The 21,210-nt window shown below is 40.9% G+C and overlaps 1 protein-coding gene across 1 annotated transcript in view; it reads left to right on the plus strand.

Moving 5' to 3' along the window:
* Positions 1 to 21,210, plus strand: part of GMDS (GDP-mannose 4,6-dehydratase) — a 423,906-nt gene that overhangs the window by 329,556 nt on the left and 73,140 nt on the right. The window contains exon 8 of the mRNA XM_086608965.1: positions 11,851 to 11,969. Coding sequence (XP_086465091.1) covers positions 11,851 to 11,969 — 119 coding nt within the window. The remainder of the gene's footprint in view (positions 1 to 11,850; positions 11,970 to 21,210) is intronic.

Genomic DNA, 21,210 nt, shown 5'->3' on the forward strand with positions numbered 1-21,210 from the left:
ATTAATCTCATGTGGAGTCGGAATCAGGTGCAGTTTGCAGGATGAAGCTCATTTCTGTGGGAAAAGATTCAAAGACTTCGTTTCCAGGTTTCCCTCGGTTATCTTACAAAAGGGGCAAAAATTAAATTTGCTGAAGATTAGGCCAGAGCAAAAAAGGCACCAAGAAACCACTGTAGCTGGCTTATTAGTATCTTGATCGCCTAGTAGTTATCTCATTTATCTCTTGCATCACAACGGAAATGTGCAGTATCCCAAGAAAGGTCTATTTCATTGAGTTTTGGAATGTGTAATCTAACAATCATTTCCGTGCACTCTCATCCTTGGGTTTCCTTGCTTCTTTAATTCATTTTTTAATTAGTCTGGAGCTAGTCACTATTAAGGAAGAATGTTTGAATTCCCACCTTTTAGAGGGGAAAAATAACTTTTTTTTCCACTATAAAAGTGCAGACAAAGGCATCTAATTCTATAACAAATAATGCACTTCATCATGAAACATCTGTGCTACCCTTAACTTTCTTACAGCGCTCTAGTTGCATAAATATTATCACTCCAGCTTCACAGACAGCAAGATTTAGGAGGTAAGATTAAATGCTTTACTCAAGGCCACAAAGAGAGTCATTGTCACCGCTGAGATTGGGTCACTGGAGATCGTGTCTGCTCATCATTTGCTTTGACCAAACTGAAACCAAAAAACAGGCTGGACCCAAAGCTGGATTCATGCAATTAGAATATGGTTTATGGTATAGCTGTTAAAAAAAAATATATATACAGAGCAGAGAACCGTGTTCATGTGAAATATGTTTCAGCATTGAGTTGAGAAAGTCTCTGAGAAGAAGAAAAAAAGAATGAAAAGAGACTTGGACATGGAAACTGGCATATAAGGGATGATAATGTGGTTGTGGTGATAAATCCATTGTGTTCTGCAGTGACTCATGCCTGTGCCACTGTGACTTGCCTGAGAACAGACCTCTGGCCCTTGCCAAGTAATGCTTGTGGGAACGTTGTTCCCGGTGTCTGGCCCGCGGGAGTTATTCCAGCCTTAACGGCGGAATACCTAGCGTGCGTAGAGTCTCGTTCATGTCCACTGGGGAGGGAGGGCCCTTACTTTTTCTGGATGTGATACGAGCGATGACTTCTGACGTGCATGTAGCAGAGATTTATTGCAAGCAAAAGCTGAAGTGTGATAATGCTACTGGGGTATTCTGTAATAATATGGTAAAACACTTGTCAGCACTTCGTCTCAGGCAGTGAAAGTCGATTGTATATGCTACACAGAGACAGATAAAAAACATAAGTATGCTTAAAACTTCATATGGTTTGCATTTTTCGTAACAGCTCTCCTGACTCTAATATAAGACAGGTTTTAATTTTGTTTTGGGTAAGTGGATGTGCTTACAGTCTCACACCCACAATTCCATGGCTTTAAATAGAATCGCTCCCAGGGTGCATAAAAGAACACATGCTGTTATGTGAAGGATATAGCCAGGATGCCAGGACTGTATTTATTGCTGGGAACAAACTGAATAAAATTTTGTATTCCATTTTGACACTAGCCCACGGAGAGCAGCCGTGTCTATGGGTTTAACGCAGACCTTTCCCTTTCCCTGACTTGGGATTCAGTGTGACTAACCACCGTTGCAGAAGTAGTAGTTACTAATGACGGTGGAATCAGGATGGCCAGAGCAAGCCAAGGGAAGGTCGGTGAGAAGTGCCCTCCAAATGTATTTTTGAGCCTGCTCAAAAGAAATCTTCCTGTTGCCTTTTCACGTCTGCGCTGGACAGCCGGATTTCTAAAATATGTCCTTTGGTTGCCGGGATCGTTTTGCTGTTGACTTTTTCTGGCTGAAATTCCCATGGCCCGATTTGGGATGGCATAGACCATGGGCTGGTATCAGACTTTGAGCATGGAGAAACTTAGTCAGAGCATCAGTAACACTAACTCTGTGACAGCGAATCTGTGAGGCGGATCCCTCCGTCCTAGGGCTTGGGTTAAAACCTCCAAATTCTTTGCATAAGCTGCTGTATCACATGGTGGCGGTTTTGGGTACTGTTGGCCTAAAATTGAACTTGTGACATGAGGTAAAAATAAAGAAGAAAATAAATCCCTCTGTATTGCATTACCATATCCCCAAGGCATCAGGGTTGTGCTCTTGTCTCTGTCTGTACTCAACTGAGAGAATTTTGCATCGAATTCCAAAACGTTGTCACCTGAAATGTTCTGGTACAGGAAAAGAAAAATTCCACGAAACCGGGAATGAGACTACTTCAGCATCTTGATACTTTTTCAAGTAACTTCTTGCTTTTTCTGGTTAGGAAAACAGTGCTTGGTGTGCATTTTTACCACTGCCTCATACGTAACAATGACTTAATGGTGAAAATCTTTTTTATTTCCAAAACTGGAATAACATTAGAAGGTGATGTTTCAGTGATGTGTTAAAGGTAGCATGTTCTTTATTTACACAGATTATTCAGACAAGGATAACCCTCATTTTATAAGAACCCAATGAATAGTAAATGCTTTCCTCAGGATGAGTAAATTAACATTTCAAATGAATTGTTTTAGATTATTATTCAGGAGTTTAACATCATTTGGAAACTGGTAGTGGTCTGAGGAGAAAATGCCTTAGTGTTCAAAAGCATGAAGCAAGATTTCGGGAAATTTGGAGAGGAAATGTAAATTATAAAATAGAATTCAGGTTAATTTTATGTAATTAACTCACTCTATCTCCCCATATTTCTTTTTTTTAAAAAAAAAAAAAAAACAAACCACAACCACTGTTGATAAATTTTATCTCAGTGCTTTTGCTTTGTAACTTTCACTATCTTAAAGGCTTGCTCTTCTTCCTTCCCAATTATACCCTCAAAAACGTATCAACATTATGAAGTAGTGCTTTGTTATCTCTGAGCCTATCTGCCTGTGCTCTGGCAGTTCTCCGCTGCTCTTAGCGCTCTTTTGCAGCACTGCTAGTGGTTTAACCCGAGCCAGGACCATTTTTTGGATAGGCACTGGGCAGATCCCAGCAGACCCACAAACCTGGAGCGGAGAAGCTAGCAAGCTGAAGAGGTGATGCTCACAAATGGGAGGAGAGGAGAGAAGAGGAAAGGAAAGGAAGAGAAGATTTGGAGAGAGAAAGTAATTGTTTGAATCATGATAAAGATAACAGCATTTTTGATTGCATGGACATCAGTAGTGCTTTGATCCGTAGATCATGCTGCTCCTCTGACCCCCATCGGAAGGAGCACGTCAGCTTGCGCTTAGCTGTAAGTGTCTGAGCAATCCAGGAAAGAAATAGGAGGCAAACAGGTGTCAGAAGCATCAACCAGGATCTTTTCATAGTCAAATGTTGCAGTGTAAACTTTTTGTGATCAATATCTACATTGCAATCATTGTTTTGAGGCTGATCATTTTGCTCCAGTGAACATGCCAGTACTCGACTTGAAAGCCCAGTCTGTTTTCTTGTGGTTAGATCGTGGCCCCAACCAGTCCTTCCTGGCATGGGTCCCGAAGACTTCTCTGCCCTCACCACAACCTGGGTACAACCCTTTACTTGAGCGGTGAGTAATCCTGTCAAATGGGAGTCTGCTTCTTTGTGAAGAGGTATTTTGTCTTTCATTCATTTAAAAATAGCAGGCAAAATTAATTCTGGAAGGGAAAAAAAAAAAGGGAGGGGAAGTGGGTCAAGTATCTTTCAGAATTGTCTGCTAGGTGGAGCCTGGGAAACGTATTTGTTCTATAGTCTTGACTAGGTAGTACAAATCTGAGTGGTTAAAACTCACATGTACTTTCGTAATTCACTTTTTTTTATTATTTTTCTCTGTTTAGCTTTGAATTTCTTTCCCTTTTTTGTTAAACAGCATTTAAGGCACCCCTTTGTTAGCAATTGCGGCAATATCCTCCAAAATTAAAATGAAAGAAACAGAGCATATATGCATCCTTTCTGTATCTTTTCATTTAAATTACTTTGTGTCACACACGTCACTTCCAATTTAACCATTTGAAGAATAAACAAACCATTGTGGACCTAAAAATCTGTTCAAATTTTTTTGGCAGGGAAAAGGGACTATATTAATTTTCATTGTTGGTGAGGGTTCCCAACAAGCAGCTTTACTGTTTCTTTTTTGCCTCCAGCTAGCAACTAAAGATCAGTCATAAAACTGTATACAAATACTTCCATGTATTGAAAGAACAATATTTTGACACTCGGTGACACAAGGGGAGGAGCGGAGGGGAAGCAGTAATCTAGTTTTTGATAACACAATGAGAACTTTGTGTTCAACTGAGGTGCATGTGAGAAACATGGTGTTGCGTTAACGGGGAAGGTTGACCTTTAAGGTTTATCTGGATTATAATTCTTGTGGTTTTTATTAATAAAACTGCCTACTAAAGTTTCACGAGTCCTCCCTGAGATCTGTAAAACAATTGGCCTATCTGCTTACAAGAGAAAAGTTAGACAGTATTTCCTAGTATTTCCTACAGATGTGAGGGCTTTTGTTTCAGAAGACATTGATACTGTTTTCATTCAAGATGCTCCACAAAGATTATCAGGTATTTTATTATCTTAGTAACTTTATAACTGTTGGATTGTTATCTTTAAATATATAAACTATACTCTTTTAACTTGAAAGGAAAAAAAGTCATGGATCTGAACACAGTTCAGCTCTGAACAAGTTCACATCTACAGCCAAACCATAGCATTTGACTGAGTCAGCAAGCATGCTTCACGTTGCTTCTGTGGGAATTTATCCACTGTAACTTCAAAAATCTGCAAGTTGTGGATTAGGGACGGTTGGACTCGATGATCTCTAAGGTCTTTTCCAACCTAGAAATCTATGAATCTATGAATATTATCTCTGTTACTGAGAGACTTTGAATATGGATATCGGTAAAAGTTACTTTTGTTGTTTGTTTCCTTTCTTGAGATTCTTAATGTAAATTTTCCGTTGTTTTTTATCAAATGATGTGGTTTTCCACTCAGAGGAAAATGTTTTCATCTCGTATCTGTTCTCATTTTGTACCTCTTCTGTCAGTGATGTAACTGTCTATGGTTTGCAAACATCGCTCTGCCATGTCATAAGTACTCACTGTTTCCTCTGCGTGAGTAGAAAGGACAAAGCTAAAGCAAAAGCTTTGTACACAGACATTGGAGTCCTTATGTTCAGCCTTACACTGCTAAGGAAGAAGCATATCAAAATGTATTTAAACTGATGCTCACATGGTGCTCAAAAGGGTTTTTCCATGAATGGAGGTTCCTTGAGCAACAGGTCTTGCACCAACACTGTGATTTTTGGTGATTTGGGAAAACAGGATGATGACTCTTCTGGGGGGGAAAGGAAGAGGTGTGTGTCCTGCACTTCCTGGGCAGTACCTCTTTTGCTGGAGGTTTTGAGAGAGGATTGAGCTTATGAAAAGTGTCATTCTTGTTGCAACGATAGACAACGACCTCAGTCACCAACTTCAGTTTGCCTTTCAAATGCAAACTGTAAGCACATAGTAAAGTTCTTGCTTCTTGGGTGTGCACCCTTACTTTTTAAGTAACTGAGCCAGAACGGTTGTATTTTAGGGAAAAAAGCATAGGAGTACATTGATTATGCATACTCCCATATTCACGGGCTTGTTGGGGAGTATCAGCATGCCTGGCAGCACATCCCTGTGGTTTTCTTTGGCAAGAGTCTCCCTGCTGTGCTTGCCTTGCCTTATAATATCGCCAGAAACAAGCACTAAAGCAATAGTCGTTACTGAGACTGAACTCCCATTGTGGCAGGGAGCATGGGATCATGCCCAATGCTTTTGTGTTGGCTCTCAGGCAGAGGCAGCTTATACTTTACTCTTATCACAAGACATTTTTGCTGTACTTGAACTTCGTTAGTATTTTTCAGCCATGTGTGCTGTGCCCCTGTTGTGTGCAGAACATGTGTAAAAAGATTATTTTTTTCCCCTCTGTTGTGTATTGGATGTATGTATCAGTGTCTCTATATATAATCTCCTTATATAAGACACTCTCATGCCTGCCAGCTACACCCAGTACACACCTATGCTTTTAACAGTCACAGAAGTCAATCAGATGTGACTGACTCGGCCAGTGTAGCACCTCTTCCTTCCCTGCCCCTCCAAAAGTAAATAAATAGATAGACTGGAATTCACTTTGGGTTCAGAGCTCTGAGTCGATGTCCCCAGTCTCACTTTTCTAGAGAACAGTCATCAGTTGTGGTCATTTCTGTAGCAGCTTGAGAAACCACAGCCAGTCAGCTGGGTTGTGTCAGGAGGAGGCAAGCGATGGCATCTGGAACCGCTTCGCATCCAGGCAGGAAGTGCGTGGGCATGACATCTCCCCACGTCGCACAGTGCAGAAGATGCCGAGCAGCTTCTCTCCATGCCAGTGCAATTGAGTAGAGACTATGCAGAGAGGGAGGTGATACAATAGCCCTGTCTTTTGTGGCACAAAGAGAACAGTCTCTCATGATGCATGCAGGAACAGCAGTCATGCCAGGCCTTTGTGCTCGCCATATGGGAACAAGGTTCTCCTTTGCCACCACATCCCTGTAAAGGCTCATCACGCTTTGGCCCAAAATGCTCAATTCTCCTTCTCAGTGGTGACCCCAGCAGGATAGCTAGGTTTGAGATCACTAGAGAGTCCCATGTCCAACCCACTGAATTCTTCTGCCCACTTCTAGACAATAGAGTATGAAATACTGTAAAGACAGAATTTCTATAAACGATGATAACGTACTCTCGGGTCTCTCTGGGTGGTAATGTTTTCTGACTTAGTCAGAAATTGCTCCGTAATTGTTGACAGCCTTGAGGTAACCCATGTCCTGTGTAAGTGATAAGTAAGTAGAACTAGACATTCACCAGTCTCTGCTGCTTTGTCTCTGAAACAGACGGACAGTGCACCCTGCATCAGGCTACAACTATCTGTTCCATCTCCTAAAGTAAATGTTACTGATTGGGTCTGATTTTTTGTGTGTGTGTGCGTGTGGCAAATACAAAGAAGTCAGAAGTTCTCTCCGTAAAACCCAGAAATATGTACGAAATGTTTTTCTGATAGTATAGGTCTTGGTAAAAAATGCTGTGTAGTGCAGGTCAATAGTAAATAGTACCAACAAGACCATTTTCCATTTATCACATCGTGCATCTGTTCCATCACGCCTGTTTTGGGTCTTGCATCGGATGAGACATAAGAAAAGGCTTTACTCGTTCTCTTGAAAAATCATCTTTTATTTCTAGAGCAGAAATCATTGGTTTTACTTTAAAGTCTCGGAAAGTTGGATTTGTTTTTTTTTTTTCTCTTAAAAAGGCAGATATCTGACTACAAGCCCATTTTAACAATATACAGTGCTAGAGCAGACAGTGAAAGAAAGTATCAAATACAAAGAGTTAAACATAACCTCAACCACTGAGTCTTTGTTATCCATGGATGACAGCCCAGTTAATAAATGTTTTCTCACTGGGATGCCGGACTGGAAGTTAATGGTGAAACACATCTACCACATACTCCAGATGCTCAAGACAAGCAGACACATCACAACCATAACGGCAGTGGCATGCACAGAATGTACCTATATGAAGGTCGTGTTAGCCCAGCTTGGGCTTTCCCGTTCGCTAGCCCAGGTGCAAACACTATGTAAGCAAAGAAATGCGGGCAGGAAGAAGACTGGTTCATGTTTTGGTTGCGTTGCTTAAAAATGGTGCTTACTACTGGCAGGGGCTTATATACAGAAAAGGGAAGAGGGGAAAGATGAAAGAGGAAAGATTTTTGGCAGAGGCTGTAGTTCAGGCATGCAGAACAGATATCTTAGTCCACATAATCATAAAAGCGTGTCCGCTTGCTAGACTTGCTACGTATCTCTCTCTGGTTAGGTTTCTGTCTTTAAATGTAAATGGCATAGTATTGCCTTTAGACTTTGTGAGTCAGTAGACCAGAGCCAGAAAGAGTTCAAATATGAAAAATATGTTTTGACACATTTGCCATTAAAGGAACGGTCTTATTCTAAGGGAGCCAAAGCCTGAATTGTTTCCATAGCAGTTTCCTGCTTTTCCACATTTGCCCACGTTTTGTTAGATGGATCGAGCAAAAAATCAGAGAGAGGGTGGCAGAACTGAACACGAGTAATTTCTTTATGTGCTGTCAGCCTGTCCAAAATAGCCTTTACAGAGAAATACAGGAAAATCCAAGATTCCCCATTCCTGCACCAGAAAAATCCCTAAAATATATGACCTTGTGACGGTTAAAAGATAGCCAAGAGCCAAAGCTGGGCAATGTTTTTATCCCAGTTCAGCCATGTCATGGGTCATGTGGTTCAGCATGTGAACAGGAAGGTGAGAATGGGTGAACTTTTGCCTCAGTTGTGCAGTCCATCAGAGAATAAATGGAGCAAATCACTCTGCAGCTGTATCGGGAGGTGAACGGCTGAATACCTCTCACACAGAGGCCTTTGTGTTCTGGACATGATCTAGCATTATGATGGGACGCACTAGGCTGAGGCTTTGTAGCAATTACTAACCCATTATCACGCTAGAACATGAGATCATTTATCTTCTAATTCAGAGTGTCACCTGTTCTTCATTTGCCAGTCAATAACCATTAATTACTTTCAGTGGAAATTTAAACAAAGCTTTTCCCCTCTGTTAAAACCAGTAAGCCATTCAGTAATGACAAATAAACCTGGAGCTGTATCTCCCCCTTCCCTCTCATTCTCAGCCCGGAGTCTGGTACAATGTGAACTCTTAAAGGAAATGCCTAGAAATTGGTAGGTCAAGGGCCTTTATTAGTCTGATGATGTGGGGGGAAGCACATTCCTGGCACTCGCTGTAGGGAAAGCATACAGCTACTGCTTGTACACGGATCTCTCCTTGGTTGTCACGGGCTGTACCTGTGGAAATCAAGATTTGAATGTGGAGCTTGTTCAAAGATTTCTCTGTCTTCTGGCTTGCCTTTGCATTTTTTTGATGGATTGTTCACCTAGAACCACTCAAAGCAGCAGCGTTTGGTTGCCTTCCTCAAAACAAAACAGAACTATCGCTTGCTTTGTAATTTTTAGCGTGTTCATTTTTTTCATACCTGATTTGATTGAGGTAATTGTAAGTGGCAACAATCGAGAATGCCAGGAAAAAAAAATAAAAGAACCAGCAGTGACAGATTCTCAAGTAATCATTAATCTAAATGTTCTTTCCTGGTAGGACTTGAGGAATAGCTTTTAGCAACTCTAGTGGCATTGTTTGGTCATTGCTAACTGCAGTGTAAGTTGGATTTCTAAGATGGTGATTCCTTGCTCTCTTAAACGGTAGGCGAGAGTCCATACATCCAAATGCACAAAACTTGGTGGGACCAATTGTCAAAAGCTGTTTTTTTTGTTAGTATTTTGTAGCTGTCTCCATCAATGTAGTCCATGTTGTAAAGAGAAACTTCCAACCCTATTTTATGTTAATACACAAAATTAATGTGTAAATATTTTAAATACTCACTCTGTTGTTGAATGTCTCAGCATAAGCAGCCACATTAAAATTGTGCCCAAAGAATTACAAGACTAAGGTGTTTAAAAGTGGAAGGATGGCAAAAAAAAGTCTGATTCTGCATCCACTTAGACGTATTAATGCCACTTTGCAAAAGCGCAGAGTAAATAACAGGTCCTTATGCTAATGTTGAGTATTTGGTCAGCCTACGTGGCATTTGGGGGTGGGCAGTGATTTTTGCTGATAAATGAGGTTTGGTTGTTACATCTCTATCAGATGTGACTGACACCACAGTGCTGTGTGAGTTTCAAACAAAGAAAGGCAAGAGCTTGAATTCATTATGCACAGTAAACGTCCACTAAATTCAGGAGGAGAACCACTGTAAATTCTGACTCTGACTGGCTGCCTAATCTTGGAAATCCTTATTCACTCAAATAGTGCCTTCTCATATGAGGAAGCTGCTTGTTTCCAGCTGGGCTGCTTAATGAAAGCTGAAGTTCTGTGAAATCAAGGACTAGACTAGGAGAACCAGAACTATCAATTACTTATTTTAGGTATTCCTTTTACCTTTCTGTGAAGCTGCCACTACTGTGAATCCTTCAAGCTTTTGCAGTCATGAAGGAGCTGATGATTTATGGTGACCTCTCAAATCAGCAGGGAAACCCCAACGTTCCAAGAAAGCTCATATGAGAGATACGAGTTAAGACATCTCCTCCCCACAAGAGGAGTTTCATCAGCCAGTCGGGTATTTCTGCGTCATTGGCTAGGATGTTCAACCCTGGAAAGGAAAAATAAAGTTGCTGCCATTGTCCTGCCCAGCAGGTCATATCCCTAAAGCACAATTAATGTCAAGGACTTACACAGCAGTTGCCCAAAACCCAGCCTTCTACGCACGTTCAAGAAGCAAAAAGGTTCAAAAGGAACATGTTAATAAAATCTTGTCAAAACTTTGGAAGATGCATAAAATAATACCTGGGAAGAAAAATGACTTGCAAATAGAACCCTTTAAGTGGAATGCATCACCTTGCTATGCTGGATGCTGATTTATTAAGAATAGAGGAGGAAAAATGGAATATTTCAGGTGGTATTTACCAAGAGAAACCGAGCTGTCCCAAAGCTTTTAATAATCTGATTTGCAGAGTATCCACTACCATCAAGGGACCTACTAAAGTTGTTTTCTTTAAAGCTGATGTGAAGAGGTCAATGCAAATAGCGTTGTGGATTACGCTGTGAGAAGATGACAGTCCTTTTTACCATATGGAGAGAGAGCTGAATTATTTTGTTTTCCTTTTCTGGTTATTTATTAAATGAGGATCATGCCATACAGGTATTCCCTTTTCCTCTCCAAAGGAAACAAAGAGTTTACATCATTTTGATTGATCTAAAGTAATAATTATTCTGTCCACCTACAGCTCCTAGGCAGTCAAATAGTCCAGTTGCACATCAGAAAACTGGAATGTACCTGCTGTCATACCTCAGACAAGTCACACGTGTCTTCGCGTGCCTCTTTTTCCATCTGCTCTCCTGCTGACTTGGCTGGCCAGCCCTCTGAGATGGTGCTCATCCATCATTACTTGTTTGTGGGAGGCGACTCTGGAAGACATTGCTGTGGGAAGTAAACCTGCTCCCCTGAAACGCAAATATGTTGACAATCCCATGAAGTTTTGCTTCAAAACCTGTTGCAATTTTTGCCACTGCGCAAACCGTTCTCTAAAAGAGATCTTAATGGTTGTCTCAATTTTCTACCAGTGTTTTCTGTGTTCCTATGTCAAAAGAAAAAGTTTCTCCTACGGTGCTTTAATGTGTAATATTCAGCAGGAAAAAGAGATTAATTTGGCCAAATACACTGTTGACTATTCTTAGTTACCTTTTTAATTACTTACTCTTCATTAAAATCTCAACTCGGCCAAAACAAACGTGACAGAAGAAAGAGCCAAAAAGACCCACGTTTTCATGATTCAATGTGTTCAATATTGTTCTATAACAGGAAGACAACAGCACTCTGGACTGAACCATTACAAAATTTTGTTCTTTTCCCCGTATCTATGTCGTTTCATGCAGTGCTTTAAACAAGGGAATCCATGCTCTTGAGCACTAAACCAAGTCTCAATGTTCAAAAGTAAACATATTAAAGTATCCCCTGCAGAAACCCCTGCTGTGAAACAAATTGAAAATCAAATACAGCATTGTTTTCCATAATAAGAAATAATTGAACTCTTTTCAGAGTTGCACTGAACTGGTTAATAGCCACCATGTTAGGAAAGTGCTAGTTTCCCCAGCTTGGGGCATGTGTGTGTGTGTGTGTGTTGTCATTTCCAAATGAAAACCGCAGTAATATAATATCATGCACCAAAGAGGCCACTTACAAGTGCACTGAATCTGACTTTGTCTTTCCACAGGCCATGTGGCTGATGTTGCAAACGGATGAGCCTGAGGACTTTGTCATAGCCACTGGGGAGGTCCACAGTGTCCGTGAATTTGTGGAGAAGTCATTTAAGCACATTGGGAAAACCATTGTGTAAGTATGAACAAGAGACAGCAGCCACAGGTCAAATATTTCTAGCCTGTTGTATTTGCTGTGTTACAGAGTATTGTTTCTCTACGTTCTTTTTTTTTCCCCTCTCTTTCTAATTTTGTCACATGAGAGACCTTCTGGGCGTGAATGACTGCCCCAGCAGATATGTCTAGTGTTGCCCTCTAGCTCATAAGAAAAACACGTAGGCGACTACATCTTCATTTTTTTATTCCAAGTCTTCATTCTCTGTTCTCTCATTCACTCCCCAACTTGGAGGACAGATGCCCTTCCAAAGAAGTTAGTACCAGGGTGCTGCTCGTCACCCTGCTGCAAAAGGGGTCTTTCTGCCCTATTCTCTCTTTTGTGTCCCCAGACCCTCACAGTCCTGCTTCCATCCTCTGCGATTCCAAGAGGTGACACCTCAACCCTGCTCTTTCCATATGACAGCCCATCAGCCACACCACAAGGATTATGTAGCAACCCACTCTACGTTCTTCTACGTCCTATTAGCTCTTCTCCTACTAAGCCGTAAAAATGTTAAGCAGTGGGTGCAGAATGTTTACAATGCATATTCCACATAGTTTGATTGAAAATACAAAATTCCTTCTCAAGGCCATATAATAAAACCAGGATGGCTTGGTGAGCGCTTTCTGTAATTTATATTTTTATTGTTTATTATTTTTTCAATTTCCCTCCTTCTGTATCTTCTCTGGGCCCCATGCATCAACATACCGATCTCAGCTGGAAAAGGGAGAGGAAAGCCACAGGCTCTTCCATGACGCTAGCGCCAGGGCTGTTCCTCAGGCCATCAAAGTCACTTGTGCAGCTGGTGAACTTTTGACAGGGCCAATAAGTTTTACTTGGGAACAAAAACTTGACAAATTCAATAAATATGCAGAAGGGCACAGATATATACGATATTATTTGAACAGCCAGTGGGTGGCTGGGGAGGTAATAACATTTTCTCCTCAATGAGTTTTTAGTCTGGTTTCAATTTTTGGCATCGACTTCCAGAAAAAAAATCTGATGGGGGAGAGAGAGACTGTATGAATAGAATTTTTAGCCCAGTAGCTCAGTTTTGGGAATAAGTTTCTCTCCACGTTTTTAGCATCTCTTGAAAGCGAGATGTCCCTGTATGATCACACATTGTCCCACGTGCCTTAACAGTAGCGAGGTTTGACAGGGTAGTGGTGAGGTAGAGGGAGCTCTAGTAATTGCTCTGGTTTTCTTAATTTTTCTCCTTTTTCTATATTTTTGCTTCTTGTGTTTACAAGCTTATTCTCCCTACTAAGTGTTAATATGGATATGCTGTGGATTCAGTTCCTCCATATGAATAAGAATTCTTGTGATTTTGAGAAGTGCTTTGTTCCTGTCTAGTAGTGTTTGCAAAAGCAAGAATGAACGTTTGGTGAACAACTTTTTTTTAAAAAAAAAAATATTGATTACCTAAAATTAGAAACTGAAACATATAGGTCAGTACCTGGCTGAATGTCTTTATTTGCAGATGTTCTCAACATCGCAGTTTCTTTAGATGTTAATAAATTTATCCATTAGTTTAAAATTAAACTCCTGCTTTGGTGTTGGCCTAAGAAGTCTTAGCATTTCCCAACACTGACAAATCAGCGTATATTTTCAGAAAGCAAATTAAACCCTCGAGAAAACCTAAAGAAAAGAACAGCAATTACACAAATAAAAGTGAAAGTACCTTTCTGAATAGCTTCTATTATAGAGGATATTAAAGGCTTACTCTAGATTTAGTTGGTCCTAACACACAAAATTTTGTGTCCAGTTTGTTTAATTTTTTGCTCCTGTACGGCTTCTTACGGTGGACTGCATATCATGGAATCCATAGAATCATCTGGTTGGAAGAGACCCTCAAGATCATCGAGTCCAGCCATTCACCCTGCACTGTCAGGATCCCTAAACCATGTTCCTCAACGCCAAATCCACACGGTTTTGAAACACCTCCAGGGATGGGGACTCCACCACCTCCCTGGGCAGCCTGTTCCAATACTTCACAACCCTCTCTGTACAGAAATTTTTCCTGATATCTAACCTAAATTTCCCCTGGTGTAACTTGAGGCCATTCCCTCTCATCCTGTCATTCATAACGTGGGAGAAGAGACCAACCCCCATCTCCCTACAACTTCCTTTCAGGTAATTGTAGAGAGCAAGAAGGTCCCCCCTGAGCCTCCTCTTCTCCATTCATATTCATCCATATCTTCTCCATTCATATTCTCTCTCCATTCATCTCATTCATGTTGGTGATGATTGCGGCCAGTGTTTGGATTGAATTGGTCACCAGTTTCTGTCTCAGGGAAACTTTACAGTATGGCTCCAAGTGATGAGCTAGGGCAGGTATTTTGTGTGTAACAAAGGTGTCATTGCATTTTTTCTGCTAATCAATAAAAGTAGTTTTCAAAAATGGTGTAAGAATCCACGTAACATCTAGTGACATGGATTTTTAGAATCCTAAATCACTTTAGAAACAGGGCTTGGGCTGCTAATCCCCATGGCTCTTCTGCAGCTTTTCTTCCCTGTGAATAAGTTATTAATTCCTTAAGCCATTTACAGGTGATATATAAATAGCAATCATATAGGGACTGAGGTGACGTTTTAGGTGCTGACGATAATTTTGTTGTTGATCACTTTGAAAACGGTGTAATTCTGATGATTTGAGATACAGCCTAGCCAGATAAACCTGCGATTCGTTACCCCAGCTCCCACGGTGAGGGTAGTGTCACAACGGACCCACTACTCATCCCATAGCCATCATTCATCTTTCAAATTGCACTAGTTGTAAAATATTTCTCAGGATTTGGAAAGTTTTGTTAAGCTCCATAATTTTTCTAGGTGTCAGCCCGGCCCATGCTTTTGCAGCACACACACGCTCTCTCTCTCCTTACCCTCGCTGGCTTCTTGGATGGCCAGCTGGTAACCTCTCATGTTCTTTGAAACCTCCAAGGACTTTCTACTCCCACCCCCTCCAATTTGAATATATCTTCTTCAGGGAGCAGCCTGGCAGCAAAATCCTCCCTTTTAGCATTGCGGGACCCCACTGGTGAGTCCCATTGATCTGTTTCTTCACAATTTATGAGGCACCCAAGAACCAGCACACCGGAGTGCAATTGCTGAATGAGTTCCTGCGAGGATGGATGCCTCCTTCTTATCTCCCTTCCTCAAAATTTAGTTCAGTTGTCTGGGTTTGGTTTTTTTTTTACCGGGTTGCAGGCGTTAGGAAATTTTGCAGTCTCAAAAACTTATCTGGGAAACTTCCAGCAGCCCTTTCCACTGCTCTAAGAGATGGCACAGCTTCCCAGTATTGCTGTACAATGCGCCTTTCAAAATTGATGGAGTAAATGGCCAGGAGGGATGTCGTGGCAAGCAGCAGTTGGCAGAGCTCATAGCACATCTGAGAACACAGGGCACGTGTGCAGGGGCTCTTAACCATCCCTACTTTGTGCTTTGGCAGGGAAAGTTGCAAATGTAACAAAGTCTTAGCTGTCACTTCTTGATATTGCAGTGCAGAACAGGAAGAAAAGCAGTCCTGGCTGCCTCATCGACCAACTGAAAATATTTATTTTTTATTTTTTTTTTAGTTCTTTGTCTTCCTAACAATTCACATTAACTCATACAGCTGAAAATCCAGGACAGACTAAAAAGTCTTTCCAAGAAGATAACATAATACTCTGTCACAGCAAGTCATTAGCACATGTCAGGACGATGTCTTCTAGCCAAAATGAGAGAGACGGAAACTTTACTGCATTTTTGTAACTAATGAAATGTACAGCTGCAGTAAGACTGATCCTCTCTCTGACATTGACTGTAAAGTGTACAGAGAGGTTTATCTACCTTCTGTGGTTTTTTTTCTTCTGACATTTCTTTTTCAAGGGAGAAATTTCAAATTATATTTATATAGTCCTCTGAATCATTCAAATTCAGTCCTTTGTACTAACAGGAAAGCCTCAGAGCTACAAATATTTTCCCCCTGTAAGGATTACACTTTTTTTCTCTTACTTTCCCTTCTACTTACTACTAATTAAGTAGTACTTGGGGGAAACACTTCCCGCCTATAATTTGAACTACAGCAGGGTAAACGAAACAGGCAAACGCTTGTCTTGACTAATTTTCTGTCATTAATCTTATTAAATTAGAACAGGATTGCAAAGATAGCCTGAAACCACTACAGCACGCAGAGTTCTTTGCAGAGTGCTGCAAAGACTGCTGTCTGCAAATGTGGAGAGAAAAAAAAGAAAAAGGAAAAAAAAAAAGAAAAAGAAAAGAACATTCAAGCAGTGGAAAGATTTATTGTGGTTTTTATTAATATAAAAATACATGCACATTTGTTACAGAAATATTCATTGCTTCCAGAATCAGGATTAATTCGGTAAAAATGAGTATTTTACTCTAGTCATTTGGCTCAACACATAAATTTTATCTTAACTAACATGCCACTTGGTCTTATAAAAGATCACCCCAAAAAGGGGAAGTTTGCAGACAAGCTGTAAGGTCTAATAAGGTGAACTTGCTCGCAGAAGTGGAGCAGTGGCCTCTTCAGTGACAGCAAAGGTTGAACTGAGATTGAACTGAGGGAGGAGGGGTTTTCTGGTTTGTTTTCTTTTTCTTTTTACCTTAAAATGGAAGGTTGAGTTACAGAAACAGATGAGATTTGAAGGGTTGCTATAAGAATGGAAATTCAACAATACATTAGTAGCGGCACTGTGGGGACGTGGAAGAGGAGCCATCAAAAGTTATCATCAAAACAGCTGCTGTTTCCAGGCCTGGCTTTTGCCCACCAAAAATTGCTGCCTGGCCAGTGCTATATGTTGTATTTAACAGCTTGGGAAAATCAGAAGCTTTCAGATAAGGAGGAAGGAAACAGAATCTCATACAGGCGTTTCGAAGAGTGAGAGTTGAAAGGAACCCGGCCAGGTTGGTGAGGAACGCTGGCCTGGGTGAACCCACACAAGCCATGGTCCTTGCTTAGGACTACACCACTTTGATCACCATTCTTACTGCAGAGTATGTGTTTTAAAGAGGCATTTAACCCACCTCAGCTGGAGAATTAACTCTTCCAGCTCAGCAGGCTTTTATTACTTTCTTATTGACACAAGGTCTTATCTGTAGGCAGACCTAATAACTGTTTCAGAACTCAAATTAAGGTTTGAAGACTGTAACAATTTAATTACCTGATTTCATACGTCGTAGGAGGTATGAGAGTTCCTCCTGTAGGAAGACTGAGTGAGATTTAAATGTGGTGTTTCGTGGGAAATTCCACATTTTCTTGTTTCCCCTAAATGAAATGAAAATAATTCTTACAAATGCAGTTTGGAAAAATACCTGATTTCAGGTCAGCTGGACTGCTTTGTTTCTCTTCTAACCTCCTTTTAAAGAAACAATAACTTAAAAACAGTTTTTAAAGCCGTTCTGAGAGAAAAAGAAAACCAAAATTTTTCAATTCTGAAAAAGTCAAAGCATCTTTTTTTGGTATTATTAATATAATTTTTTTTTCAGGTTGACAGTAATGGAACTTACTTGAAACTAAAACTTTTCTTTTCAGAATGTTTTGATTTTCACTGGGGCATTAAAATTCTTTGAGAAAACATTTTCTTCTCAACACCAACTTTCACAATTTAGAGTAAAGGGATAAGAGCTTCAAAAGATTTTCAATGAACTGGAGAAAAAAAAAAAAGGAGCCTAGCATGTATTCTTTTTTAAAGTCTCGCAATGTGCGGAGTCACAATTTAGATTTTTGAAACTTGAGCTTGACAACGCTGGGAATATAATAACAACTATAGCATTGTTTTAACTGTGTTCTTTTAGTAAACAAACACTGAAAACCTGATTCATCAGAGCATTTGAAAAAAAAAATTAAGTACCTCCCTCTATGGCAGCATACTTATTCTTTAGATCTAAGCACAAGGTTGCAGCTAAGCAATCCCTGTATCCTTGGTTGCTTTGATGCATCAGAGCTGCTGGCAAGGTTGGTGGTTGAGTTGGTGGCAAAGGAACATCTGAAGAGTCGTATTGAAAGTTTCTCTACAAAAAATTCCTTGCAAAAGATATTAATGGCCTGTTGTATGGTATCAGTTTTGATGTTTATAAAGTGCCAGGACAGAATGAAATGCTTTGGCTTAATTGCATGGGTAGCAGCAATCAGGCCACGAATCCCAGAAGCCTACGCAAATGGTATCTCATATTAGCTGGTGGAGGAAGAGCAAAATTCTCCTAAAATTTTACTTGCAATTAATTTATTGTTCATTTTCAAATGTGAAAATATTTTCTATTGGCTTGTATTTGACTTAAAAGGTGTGCATGATAGTTTTATTTTCTGTAGGGAGGCTGAGCAGCTGTAGCTACTAGCAGTTTTGAATATTTTTTAAAATCCTCTCAGTTCTGTTTCTATGTAAAGATCAAGCAAGGAGATGAAGTGCCTATACTTGTTCAGTTTATCTGTTCTTTTGTGAAAGGTTTCATTTTTAGCTGATTTCTTCACCACCTCAAAAATATATGTACTTTGTTTTGTTTGCTTCTCAGTTACAGCCATTTGGACCATTTGGTCCATTGCAGTGCTGTTCCCACCTCCTCCCCCCCAGTTATCCTGGCTCCCCTGTGTTCTTCCCTGCCCGCCTCACACCCTGCCAGATGGGTACCTCAGCTCTTCATCCTCAGAAAATCCTCTATACCTATGGATGTTTTTTCATAGCTTCAAGCTTGCTGTCTTGCTGAATGGTTATAGGAAATGAAAAATAATTGGAAACTCCAGGGTTGAAGAGGAAAAGGAGAATTCAACACTGCTGATAATAACAGTAGTATTCTGTAGATATGGAATTAGCTTTAAATTAAATACAGTCCATTCCTCTGTAAGTCCAGAGTGTAAAAGCTGTTGAGGTGAAGAACCTCACAAGTAAACTTGCACATGTGTTTGAAATGGGATTAACTTAGTTTTATGGAAATTTCTGGGGTCGCTGATAGTAGAGGTATCCACCAGAGCTGACAATTGCTTTCATCCTAAGCAATCCCAAAGTGTCTGTCTCCAACAGTGAAGCACTCGACGTGGAAGTGTAGGTGCAGAGGGCATCAAACCCACTTTGTCAGCAGCAGACGCATGGTCTTGTGCATCCTTCTCCGGGTGCAGAGTCTTCTGGTGTATGGCTGATGCTGTCAGCTGTGAGAGCAAACCCATCTTTTGCTTCAGTGGGATGGGGAAGCTCCCCAGCATGGGGCAGGCAATGGTCTTGCTATAGGGACTCGTTGCTTGCAGGCTTTAGGACCAGCTCTTAGTGGAAAGCCTGCGCTAGGCCAGCAGGCGCCTGCCTGGAAGCCCTGGGTTTTGCCACCAGCTGGGAGTTGGGTGTATCCACTACCCATCTTCTATAAATTTAGCCCAGCCTTGATTAGCCAAGCTTTCTTTGGCCAGGGATCCTTTTCATTTCCCCCAGGTTACACAAGGCTGTTCGTTTGCCTACTTGGGCATCACCCACCCTGAAGAGCAGAAAGCTGGGTAGTCTTTGTGCCTGGAGCTATCCAAAACCACAGCGACGTGAGGCTTCCCTATGCCTCTTCCACCAAGTTCGTGCTTCAGGATAAACTGGCACTGTGTTTTCCAGATAGCGTTTATCACTGCAATTTGACTATAAATTAAGGAAGGTTTGGGTGGGTTTTTTTTCCTTTTCTTGTGGTTGGAGGAAGAGGGGAGGGGGAGTTGGTTAGCGAAATGGCTGTCTTGCTCCTGGTGTCAGGCTGGCCCCACGCAATCCCTTTTATCAGCAGTATGGTGTCCCCAGCTGCGTGGGAGCGCCGAGGTGCCAGGAGTCATTAGAAGTGTGACTATCAAACACTACTCTGCTCACAACGAGAAGTACTTCTTTTTTTTTTTTTCTCCTTGTGAACTTTTCACATCACTGGGCTGAGCAAAACGGGTGGAGATTTCTTCTTAAGCTATTTCTATTGTTATATAACTTTGATAGCGACATTAAGTGAGTCTTTACTGGCTCTGCTGAGCCTTCTGGAGCCTGTTGGGTGTTAAATGGGGTTCTCTGCTCAGTGACCTCCAACAACAACTGACGTCTCCTGATCTAAGCGCTTCCTGTTGTTTTACTGGTGACGGTTAGTTTTCTATTAAGCTCATTTGAGTCCTGCACATTTTTACCCTCTGCCCTTTAAAGGGAGGGACTAGTGTTAGTTTTGGCTTCTGAATGAAAACTTTGCAGTTCAGGCTTCAAACAGAGCAACTGCGAAAAAGAAAGAAAGAAAATTTAAATTATAAATCATCTTTAGCATCATGGCATGACTATTAACAGCTGACTTCACTATGGCTATTATCTGTTGGAAATTATTTCAATGTGAAATGTTCCCAGTATCAGGCATCCTACAGGCTCTGCTAGTCATCCAAAAGTCATGAGTTGTGCTTAAAAATCGTGGGATTTGAAAACTAGTAATAATGCATATTTGGTATTTCCTTCTGCCTTTCGGTCTTTTAACCTTCATGGATACACAGAGGTCACATTTTCAGACTTTCCTCCTTAGCCCTCAGGGCTAGAAACTCAAAAATGAAGACTGAGATTGTCAAAGAATTAAATTCTTCTAGGAGCTTTGGGGAGGCAGGGGAGCAAGGAGAAATCAGATCTGTGACAAAATGCCAAGAGCTGGTAGTACAATTTGTAAGTGGGAGGCAAGAGGCTCTTTTCTTTCTTTGCTGGTGACTGAAGCTAAAAAGTCTAAGTCACAGTACTGATTCAAATTGCATAGATTTTACTTAAACACAAAAAAAAAGTAAGATACTTCATCACTATGCTTTTATGCCAAGCTGGTTCAGAGCCCCATGATGCATACTTAGAGGCAAAAAGCAAAGAGAGGATAGAGTTTCAATCATAACTCCGGATTCTGTACACTCGATGGATTAGGTGTGATGCATCAATGTATGTTCCTACGTGTGTCATCTGAAGCATTTGTTTTTGGAGGGAGCATTGTCCTCAGGCTTCCAGGCTGCCAGCTGGCCTTTCCAAAGGCAGAGCTAGTCACCCACCAAACCATTCCTCTTCTGCTGCTCCCGAAGTTTTAGACCAGGACAGTTGCTAACGAAATAGTTCACAGCGCAACCAGATCACATAAATTACAGCAAATTGCAGGCTCTTCAACACATATGAAACTAATTTGGGCAAAGTAGCTGATGTTCAGCTCACAGGTAGTAAGTACTGTTTACGGCACATGTATGTGAAGCGCCATGTCCAGCTAGGACTGA

Source organism: Tauraco erythrolophus, chromosome 3 (assembly GCF_009769465.1).
Source record: "Tauraco erythrolophus isolate bTauEry1 chromosome 3, bTauEry1.pri, whole genome shotgun sequence".
NCBI lineage: Eukaryota > Metazoa > Chordata > Aves > Musophagiformes > Musophagidae > Tauraco > Tauraco erythrolophus.